This window comes from Miniopterus natalensis, chromosome 17, assembly GCF_054644295.1.
Source record: "Miniopterus natalensis isolate mMinNat1 chromosome 17, mMinNat1.hap1, whole genome shotgun sequence".
Classification (NCBI taxonomy): Eukaryota; Metazoa; Chordata; class Mammalia; order Chiroptera; family Miniopteridae; genus Miniopterus; species Miniopterus natalensis.
Genome location: NC_142097.1, coordinates 41,214,323 through 41,225,464, shown reverse-complemented (window position 1 = coordinate 41,225,464; position 11,142 = coordinate 41,214,323). Strand labels below are relative to the sequence as shown.

General features: G+C 51.0%; 1 protein-coding gene across 1 annotated transcript; it reads right to left on the bottom strand.

The window, feature by feature from the left end:
• Positions 1-9,286: 9,286 nt before the first annotated feature.
• SSTR2 (somatostatin receptor 2) lies at positions 9,287-10,546 on the bottom strand. Its single transcript, XM_016201470.2, has one exon. It carries the CDS (start codon positions 10,446-10,448, stop codon positions 9,339-9,341), a length of 1,110 nt encoding a protein of 369 aa, XP_016056956.1. The 5' UTR covers positions 10,449-10,546; the 3' UTR covers positions 9,287-9,338.
• Between the last annotated feature and the right edge of the window lie 596 nt (positions 10,547-11,142).

The following is an 11,142-nucleotide window of genomic DNA, read 5'->3' as shown; positions in this document are numbered from 1 at the left end:
CCCCCGCCATCTGAATTGTAGCGTCTCGGAATGCTCGTGTCCCTCTGGGCCCATCAGGACCCCGGACAGGGGTCTTCCCCTGGCGGGGAGGCAGCGGCACCGTCGGTCGGTCCTCTTTCCCCGCGAGTCCCGCAGCCGCCCCGCGTCCTGGGCCGGCCGGGAGCCCGGGGCGCCCGGAGCCGAGCGCCGGCGCTGGGCCGCGGCCCGAGGACAACTTCACCCCGCTGCCTGCTGGCCCCTCTGCGGCGTCTTTGTCCTTCGGTATTTCCCGTGGTCCTGGGCCTAAGGCAGTGCTAGGAAAAGAGAAGTGTGAGCCCGTTGTGGTTTTTTTCATTGGAAAGAGTAACTTCACAGGCGCTCTGACCCGGGACGGAGCCCAGGGACTGGCGAGTGTGCGCTCGTTTGGCTTGTTTTTCTTGCTTTTCTCTCGTTTTCGTTTTGGTTTCAAACCAGTGTTTTGCCACCGAAGATGTTTTCCCTGATATAGGCTTAAATCGGCACCAGCCCTGGGAGGAGGGCAGTGGGAGAGAGGAAAGGCCACCATCCTGAGAAAATAGTGCCCGAGGGGTGACGCCTGACGCTGGCTCAGTAATAAGATTTGGAGAGTGTGGCCTGTTTCTTCCAGGTATTTCCAAGACACTTCATTTAAAAAACCATTTGTTGACGATTTCATACCCATACTAATGTAGAGAGAGGGGTATCATGTGCCCATCAGCTAGGGGTGATAGCTCGAGGTCAGTCTTATCTATTTTGCAGCCCACTTTTCTTTTTTAAAATATCTTTATTGATTTTAGAGAGAGGAAAGGAGAGGAAGAGAGAGATAGAAACATCAATGATGAGTCATTGATCGGCTGCCGCCTGCACACCCCTGACTGGGGATCGAGCCTGCAACCAGGGCATGTGCCCTGACCGGGAATCGAACCCCAGTCCCCTAGGTCGATGCTTAGCCGCTGAGCCACGACTGGCCTGGCCCTATGGGTTTGTTTAAGGTGGCTTGCACTTGTGCACACGCCTGTCATTGCAGGTGTGTAGAGAAGAGGCCGGCTTGCCGGCCCGCTGACGTCTCCACTGTGGGGCGTGTTTGAAGGCGGCGCTTTCCCTAACCTTCCTCCACGCCTCCCCGGCCAAGTTCACCTGGCTGCCCTGTAGATGCCACTGTTGCTCTTCTGCCTGCAGAACCCAGCACCTAACACGCTGTTCCCAAGGCTTCTTGCTGGGGCTCTGGGGGAACACCAGCGGCTGGAGGAAACGTGGCTATGACTCTTGACTCCCCTGTCTCCTTTCTGATCCCCCCTGCATGGAGCAGCAGCCCCTTCCTCTTCTGCCTTCTGCTTTCTCGCCCTGTCAGAACAAGGATCAGGCACAGAGCTCAGCTTCGGCAGCTGGACCGGGCGCTGTGCTGGGGACAGAGGGGCAGAGATGAGAACTCAAATCTTTTTCTCTCAGGGTGACATGTGAGTAAAGGGCCCCTCCTAGTTTAGCTTCGGCAGCTGGACCGGGCGCTGTGCTGGGGACAGAGGGGCAGAGATGAGAACTCAAATCTTTTTCTCTCAGGGTGACATGTGAGTAAAGGGCCCCTCCTAGTTTTGCCGCCATCATTTTGTTTTGGTTTAGGGTTGAGTGTGTGGTGACTCTCGATGTCAAGTTTTCTCCTTTTCGCCTTAAATCTGGCCGGATGACTCTATGGCTCCGTCTCCCGTTGAGCCTCGCATTCCCCATGGCTTCGGCTCTCACTGGGCTCTCGCAACATCGCCCGCTCCCTGGCCTCTGGGCTCTAGGGCTGGGCAAGGCGCCCGCCTTTACCTAGTCCCCGGCATGTCCTTGCTCTGCTGTTCCCTTCCGCCTCCCCACACGTCTGTCCGCAGCGCCCTCGTCACATTCGTGCCCGCTGAGCCCCTTGGAGCGTGCCATCTGTTTCCAGCGGGCCGAGAGCGACACAGATGGTTACAGGCCCGGGATAACGGCCTGACCTTCTCCCTCTGCTTAGCACCAGGACCCAGGCCAACCACCGTCTCACACTGGAGGAAGAACAAAGAGCTCAGCAATCTGTACTGAGCTAAGTTTCTAGAATGCTTTGGCAAGACAAGGCTCCGTGTAGGGTGGGGAGAAGTTATATCCCGGCCCCTTCTGGTGGAGAGCAAAGTGTAGCAAGGCTTTGCCGAGAAGGACAGTGCTCTAGCCAGGGAGGAACGCTCCGTGTAGACAGAGCCGGTAGCACCTTCTCGGGCAGGCATGCTGCATTTGCTCTTCTGTGCGGGACCTGCTTTCCTCTGGCATCGTGAGGTCGGTTTTGATAGTGCCAGCTACACTTGCCACTATGGCAGGATTGGGAGCCATGGTTTATTATTAGCCAATTTGGAAAATAGTCAGTTGCTTAACAACCAAAAAGTTTCTGATCTTCTTTTGCTGTGATTGAGACTGAAGGGAGCCCAGCTGGTGTGGCTCAGTGGTTGAGCATCAGCCCAGGAACCAAGAGGTCGCCGGTTTGATTCCTGGTCAGAGCACATGCCTCCATTGTGGGCTTGATCCCACCCAGTAGGGGGCGTGCAGGAGGCAGCTGATCGATGATGTTTCTCTCATCATTGATGTTTCTATCTCTCTATCCCCCTCCCTTCCTCTATCTCTAAAAATCAATAAAAACATTAAAAAAAAAAAGGTAAGGGGAACCTAACATTTATTGGACACCTCTATACGTCTGACAGTGTGATCAGTTATTGGATATTTTCTTTTCTCCAATCTTGACACAATTGCATGAGGTCTGTGGGGCCCACGGGGTCATGCCTGCTTTGCAGAGAAGGAGGCATGGACTCAGAGCTGTCAGGCACTGGCTTGAGGTCCCACATCCCACAGGTAGAAGTGCTGTGTGGCAAAGGTGCGGATTCTGAGCAAGAGATGCAAGTATGCTCTGCCTGCCTCAGTTTCCTCACCTGTAGATGGGGGTCACAGCAGTACCTGCTTCATCGAGCTCCTGTGGGAATTAAAACGAGAGGATGCACATGTAGAATGCCCCAGACAGGTACATTGTGAGCACTCAAAACACACACCAATTTTCAGATTTCAGCTATCAAATTTGTAGTTAAGGTTCCGTTTTAAGCAGCTGGGCATTTCTGTTATGTTTTGCTTCTGAGTGAAAGGTAGACAAGAAGATGACAGGAGTCGTTTTCTTTGACCTGATTGTAAAACTCGATGTTTTTCTCTGACCGGTCCTGCTGTCAGCCAGACCTCACCTGTCTGTGGCATTTTCAGAGCCCCTGTTCGTCATCTGCTTTACAGTGACTTAGCCATGCTACTTGAACTAGGTTACGAAACAGGGAAGAAGGCAGGCAGCGCCATTCAAAATCAGCCCGTGGACTAAACGGAACTTGCCAGTGGCTGCCGATTTTTAAGCTTATTTTTCCCTCTTGCTACCAAACCAATCAACCAATGAAGACATCTAGAAGACATTTTGTAGGGCCTAGAGTTTTATAACAAGTTATAAAATTCTCAAGTTTCCAGGGGTCACATCACCTTGGACTCTGGCCCGTTTTCCCCAACACGTGGCGTCTTTTCCAGAGGCGGATGGGGACACAGGTAGCTGACTAATGAACAGACTGCAGCCCGAGTCCCTTCCATCGAGTGTACAGCTTCACTTGAAGGTGGTTTATAAAACGGCACTTGCCAAAAACAAACACGTCACCGAAAAGTAATGTTTGCTTTTTGAGTCCAAGTATTTTTGCACTCAATTATAACAGCAAAGACAGAGGTGCACTTACTCGACAGAGAAACACACAGACACGAAGGCAGTCGCAGCTCATCTGAACGGAAAGCAGTTCTAGCTGTCGTTTTCTATACACTGGACACGCAGGCATGACATGTGTCAAGAGTAACCACATTGACAATACCGTGAGAATAAGAACATCAAGCTTAAGTGCACACGGATTCTCGACATATTAAAACCATCAATCACATCTCGTAATTGACACTTTTTGCGTTGGGGCTGCTGAAGGCCTGTGGATGTCCCTGGTTCCCTGGCGCCCACAGAGCTCCGAGGAGCCTTCAGAGGCGGAGAGGAGCCCAAAGGCTCCCATGTCGTGATCACCACGACCTTCAGGAAGGGTCAGGGGTGTGGGCACGGGGACGGGTGAAATGCCACGAGAGACTGTGTGTGTGTGTGTGTGTGTACGTGTACATGTGTGTGAGTGTGCGGAGTTTTTAGTCCCCTTTGATAATGATTGATGCACTGTTTGTAAAAACCCGCTGTTGTTTATTGGTGAGTGACAGCCCGAGAGTGATGGGGAGATTATGAAGCCACGGGTAAGTACTCTCTAGCAAAAATGCACCGTACATGTGAAACCATCTCTGAACGCTCCAGTCAACTGCATGCGCTGCACGCTCTGCCCTCTCCTACTGAGACGGCTCTCAGTCTCCTGGAAACTCGAGTGGAGACTTCCTGGGGAGTCGAAGAAGAGGCTTCAGGGGAGTCGAAGTGTCCGCTGTCTCCTTTGTTCACTGTAAAAGGCGAGCTGGGCCCGTGGTGCTGCTTTGTGTGGCTGGGCGGCCGATTTCCTCCTGCAAACGGACGCAAGCCAGTCTTCATGCGCGGCCCGTTCTAACCAGGAGCCTCTCGCTGGGAGCTGTGTATGAAACTCCTGGCCGAGGCCGGGCAGTGGCCCGCAGGAGGAAGAGACGGGGCAAACAATGGCACCTGGCTCTGGGTCGCCCACCGCAAGATGACAGGCCTCTCCTGACCGTTTCCTTCACCATTGGTTCCCAGCCTGATTTTATGAAAACCAAGAGTCACTTTCCATTGTTTAAAGGTAGGCATTGTGGAATTCTCACAAAGAGAAGGCATTTTTGAAAATTTTAAATTTTAACTGTAAATACGAGAGAACCTGTTTTGAAAGATCAAGGGTATTGTTAAAGAGAGCCTGGCCTGTATGGCCCAGTGGATTGAGCGTCATCTCACATACTAAGAGGTCGCTGGTTTGATTCTGAGATCTCTTCTTTGTAAGGACCTGGGACAACCACATCCCCTTCTGCTTCAGGGCTAATCCAGTCTTACTCAGTGGTCCACAGCATGCCTCTCTGCTCAGAGACCAGCGCTGCCAAGACCTCTACTGCTCAAGACACTGGACACCCCAGGCACTGAGTAACTGGAGCTGCTGGGCGGTGGGAAGCTATTTCTTCCAAGTGGGCCTTGCATCAGGCTCCTCAATAGACTTTGCTCAAAGGACAGGGCAACCTGATCTCTCAGCACTGTGTTCCTTTCTGCTTCTAGTCCTCTTAATAGGATCAGGATTGGAAGTAAGCCACCCCTCCCAACCCGACACCAACATCCTGGCATCGAGGTCTTCTCCCCCTGATCTGGCCCTTTAATAATGCCGAGAAAGAAGAGAGATGAAAAAAATTGAGCCTCTCCCCTTCTCCGTATAGCCTCCCTCTCCTCCCACCTGAAGCTGAGTCTCATGTTCAAAGTCTTTGTGCACCAGGAGGCCGACATCACCGAGCTTGTGGTGAAGCCACAGGGTTTTGTTTTATGAGGCTATACTCACTTTTAATCTTGGGAAAATCAGTGATGCTGTATTTCAGCCCTGGTAAGTCTTGGTTAATACTTTGCTCTGGTTTTAGTCACAGGCCACGTGTCTAAAGCAGGACTGTGTGATCCTGGATTTGGTCACTGCTGTGTTGAAGGAAAGGGTGGGCAGCCCTTGAAAGTGGCGGTGGAGGTGGGAGGCGTGGAAGCCTGTCCTCCATCTATCATTCTCAACCCTAATGGTCTGCAGACTCAGGTAACAGAGCTACCGAAGCTCTCAGCCGTGAGTAGAATACGGTCCCCGGTGCCTACTTTCTAGATGAGCTGCGAGGAAAAAAACAGAGACTCTGCCCATGAGAGTGTTTTCAGAAATTTACTTATCAGAAGCCCAACAGCCACTTAGGTAAAAGTTTCCTCTAATAGAACATTTGATAGGAAATTCTGGCAAAACATGGATTAGACAAGGGACTGAGGGTAAGTCGTTACAAGCTCAGATGCTTGGCTGGCCATCTACTGGGATTCCTGTGATGATGCGCTTCTGACGCGCTATCGGACCGTTCCCGTCGCATACGGAAACCAATGATTCTCTGGCCATCTTTCTTCCCCAGGCCAAGGTCATTTCTGCCTTCCATTGTAACTCGACTGTCTCGATTGAACAGGCACATGTGGAGCTGACTGGGGACATGTGTCCGGACAGCCATTTACTTCCCATCTCTCACCAGCCAGACCGTCCACTTTCCCGCACGGCGCTCCGATCTAGGGCGGCTGCTGCCGAAAGCTGCGGCTGGCCCTGGGCGGCCCGTCCACCAGCCCACGTTTTCTCTGCAGAGCATTTGTGATAGACACATAAGCCCATGCAAAAAGGAAAAGAAGCCAATTATAGGGTGAGACTGGAGGGGAAGCTGTTACACAAAAAACTCTTTCCCCTCCCCCTGTCCCTCCCCCTGCCCCTCCCTCTCCCCCTCCCATGGCTGCTGCTGCTCCATAGAAACAAGCAAAGATTTCAAATGAAATGCGTTAAACCCAACTTTACCGTTATTATAACATGAGACTTTCCAGGGTCTTCGAAGAAACGCTGATTTTTACTTAGGAAAGCGATTCCAAGAGAGCAAGAATGGGTAGAGAGAATCTCAAGGCAGATGGGTTAATCCCATAACACGCAGTCCTGCAATCAAACTGCCCCCAAGGAAGGCAGGGTCCAGAGCAGCACCCAGAGCCTCGAGATGAGACGCGTGCCCCGCATGTGGGGAGTGCTGGAGGGCGGGACGGTCCCTAAGGCTGAAGACGCGGCCTCTGCCACTGAGGCTAACCACCCATCAGAATTGCCCAGGGTGAAGCGGTGTTCCCCACCGCCTGAGATCTCTCTGCCAAGGATGAGTTGCTCCCCGGTTGTTTTCTTTTATCCCAAAGAGGAAACCACATTATAAATGAAATGTGAACATAGTGTTAACTTCAAAAATTAATCTTAGCCTTCACTCGGCATTTAATTATGAAGATGAAGCTGCTGGAAGCTGGGAGAAAATAAAAAGCAATGCACCCCATTGACGTTAGGGACCCGGATCACTCGGGTTGCGCAAGCTGCCCATAGGAGCTGATTAAGCCGAGTGGGTTTAGTGGGAAAGGCATCGGGAGCGGGGATGGGACATTGTGGCCCGTGTGGAATGATGCTGGCTTGTGTTCAGTACCGCAGGGAGTTCAGGAATATCGGACATGGGGCTGAAACCTTGGTGGGGTTCACGCCATAGCTTGGGGCAACCTAAGAAGTCACAGGGAAAAGGACACTGGGTGCTGAAAGGACACTGTGTTTTCTTCCTTTGCTTGTTTTTATAAAGAAGAAAAGGGAGGAGGGAGGAGGGGGGAGAAGGCGGAGAGAGAGAGGAAGAAGGAGGAGGGGGGAGGAGGGAGGAGGTCACTCTCCACTAATCGGGCTGCTAGGAAAAGCCGAGCTGAACTTGTCGCCGCCTTCGCTTGAGTAACGGTGTGGGATTTTACTGCGTGGAAATCTGCGTAGCAACTTTCCCTATAGTCTCATCTCATAATGATCTCTTTTTATTTTTACATGGGTTTATCTATCATAAATCTTACGGAACATGTTTTTCTAGGCCACAGTAAGTACTCTGGGGAATGAGGTGGCATGAGTAATAGGGACAGCTGGAATCAAGGCAGCGCATGAACAGCGACAGTCACAGGTGGAGGAGCTCTCCGACATTCCCTCGGTTGCACAGCCCTCGCAGAGAAAGGGAGAGCTCGTTTTTTAAATAGGGTGCAGTCTGCATGTGTGACACCAGGAGGGAGGTTTTCCTCTAAACCCAGGGGTGATGGCACCCTGACAAACACCCGAGTGTGTATTCCTTCATCCCCTGGAAATTGGGACCAGCCCCTGAAATGGGCATTGTTTCAGCTCTTATCACAGGTACAGGAGCCCAGCTACAATGTCAGGGACAAAGCCACTGATGGTGCGAGGTGCCTGTCTGTGATGGTGTGTGAGGAATACCTGAGCCTGTGACATTGAAGGTCAGGCGCCTAATGTGTGCACGGTAGGTGAGGAAGGTGACAGCCATACCTGTGAGGAGGGGGCTCCCTCGGGCCCTCACACCTGCACACCCTGCAGCACTGCCCGTTTATGGGCCCGTGGGTGTCCTCGGGTCCTTAGTATGCGCTGGGATTTTCTTAGCGCCCAGCTTTGTATCGAGTCCTTTAAAAAAGCTCCTCTGAGGAGTTGAATTACATTTCCATCTCCTTTTATTAGTAAGCCACGTCTGGCATAAAAAAAACAAAACAAAACCCACAATTTCATGGTTTCTTATAAAGATGTAGTTTTGCTTCGTTCTTATTTCTTTTCATGGTGGAGAGAATGAAATTCTTTCCCCATAAGAATTACGGTCTATTTTTTGCCTTTCATGTTAGTGATCCCCACCCCTCCTTTTCCTTGGCTCCCTAAGAAGAATTTAAGCAATTTGACAAGAAAAAACTTCACAGTCTTTTAACAAAGCAGGTCTTGTCTATAAATGCAGTGATTGATGACCATAAGCGTTAGGTCCTTTGAGGTCAGTGAATAATTCTTTGATTCTATCTAAGAGGAAGAAACACATGAACTTATGTTCTGGGTCCTCAGCTACCTTCTCCCTGCCCCTTCTTACCTGGATATAGCGTCTGAAATGGATGAAGCAAATGCCCACGGGCAGCGTAGGTGTGTGAGGCTGAGGCTTATACAATTTAAGAACAAGAATAGAAAAATATCTTCCTTTTATAGCTTTTTACAAAAACACGTGGCCGTGTGACCGCACCGCCCAAGCCAGCGAGATAGATCTCTGAAGCTTAAACTCTGTCGGCTCCATGGACAGTCCGTGGCTGCGGGTTCCGTGTCGTCGTAAGTGTCCACCTGCACTGTCCACACGTAAACTCGGTACTTGTGTCTTTGAACACAGGAAATGTGGGTCATGACTGTACAGGGGCCAGATAGGAATATACAAGTATAAATGTAAGAACACCAGATTATATATTGGGTCAAACACACAAACACAGATACAGTTTGCTATCTTGGTTGAGCGTCAGCATTTCAAAAGCGTGATCACCTCTTTTCCAGACTTTAAATTGTCTGCCTGCCTTGAAATGCTCACTTTAAGAGGGAGTTGATCAATTTAATACAAATCATTCACTCAGGCAAGCTGACTCATACACTGTTCTCTGAACTGGACTCATGCTGGACAATTCCCTATTCTAGAAGCCAGGTGTGATGGGTGGGGGGTGGGGGGGAGAAAGGAAGTGGATGGGGGTAAGGGGCACATTGCCAGTTGGCAGAGCTTGGCGATATATTTCAGGCAGTTCAGATACTGGTCTGGAGGTCTCCATTGAGGAGGGTTCTCTGGGTCTCTGTGGTCTCGTTCAGTCGGGATTTGTCCTGCTTACTGTCACTCCGTTCCCCATCATCTGTGCCGCTCACCTTGACCAAGCAGAGGACATTCTGGAAGCTCTTCTTGAAGTTGTCGGACAGAAAGGCATACAGGATGGGATTGGCACAGCTGTTAGCGTAGGTGAGGATCACAACAAAGTCGAACATGCCTTTGAGGGCTGGAGTGGGATTGATGGCCACAGAGACCGAGGAGACATTGAATATGTAGAAAGGGAGCCAGCAGAAAATGAAGACGGCCACCACTATGGACACCATCCGGGTGACCTTCTTCTCTGACTTTTTCCTCTTGGAGGAACCCACTCGGATTCCAGAGGACTTCACCTTGATGATAATGAACAGGTAGCAGAGACAAATGATGGTGAGGGGCACCAGGAACCCCAAGATGAAGGCGTAGATGATGAAGCCTGTGTACCATGCCCCAGATTCACCCGGCCAGTTAATGGTGCAGCTGCTTCTGCCCCACTGGTTGCTGCGAAGCCCCGCATAGATCATGATAGGCAAGATGACCAGCAGAGAGACTCCCCACACAGCCACGTTGATCATCTTGGCTGTCCAGGGTCTCCTCCACTTGGCCGACTTGATGGGGTGGACCACAGCCAGGTATCTGTCAATGCTCATGACTGTCAAGCAGAAAATGCTGGTAAACTGATTAATGCCATCCACAGTCATGACCACCCGGCAAATGGCCTTGCCAAAGGGCCAGTGGACCAGAGCCACCTGCATGGCCAAGAAGGGCAGACCCAGCATGAAGAGCTCGTCTGCAATGGCCAGGTTGAGGATGTAAATGTTGGTGATGGTCTTCATCTTGGCATAGCGGAGGATGACATAAATGACAAGCGTGTTGCCGCACAACCCAATGATGCAGACCACAAAATAGATGAACGTGAGGACCACATTGCTGGTCAGGTCATAGTATGGCTCTGTCTGGTTTGAGATGTTGGCCACTGCCACTGAGCCGTTGAGTTCGAATGGAGCGGAAAGCAATGGTTGGCTGCAATTGAGTAGCTCATACGCCGTCTCCATGGCTGCCTTGCGGTTTTAGGCTAGTTCCAACCGGCCAAAGATCTTATTCTCACCTTAATGGGTCCTGGAGGCCAAGGATCCACTGGGACATCTGCAGGGAAAAAAGGAAGACCAGCTCCTCAGTCAGAGGCTAAACTCTCACCAGCTGTCCGTGTTCCTGGTTTCCCCTCTCAGACACGCTCTTCATCTGAGAAGCATGTTATCTTCCACATCAACGTGGAGCTACCAGCCCATTCTCACCAGTGTGCGGGACGTTGGGATTGTTTTTCCAACAGTGGGGAGGAGTTTGGGTTAAGCCATCATAGTTTATCTTGTCAGCTTTGGTGACGCACTTGTGGGGGATGACTGTGGCTGCAAAAGAAATATACTTTGATCCCTAAGAAGTTGACTGGTCCGTTCTTGGCCTTTCCCCGTGAGGAAATCTATGCTGACCTGCCGACTTATTTGGAGTTTTTCCATTCTGAAAACTCAGTGGTGGAAAAATCCCAGACTTTAGAGGTAAAACAAACCAGGGTTCCACCACAGAGCCCATGTGACCCTGTGCCCTGCACTTAACTGCGTTGACTCTCATTTGTTAAAATGGGGACATCATGAAGGTTAAATGAGGAAATGTACGTGAAAACGCCTAGTATCTTGCTGGGTTCACAGCCGGAGCTCTGTAAATGTCTTTCCCCCATTTTTCCTCTGCTATCTC

Excerpts from the sequence above, each read along its gene's own strand:
- SSTR2 (XM_016201470.2), bottom strand. The coding sequence starts at position 10,448 with ATGGAGACGGCGTATGAGCTACTCAATTGCAGCCAACCATTGCTTTCC.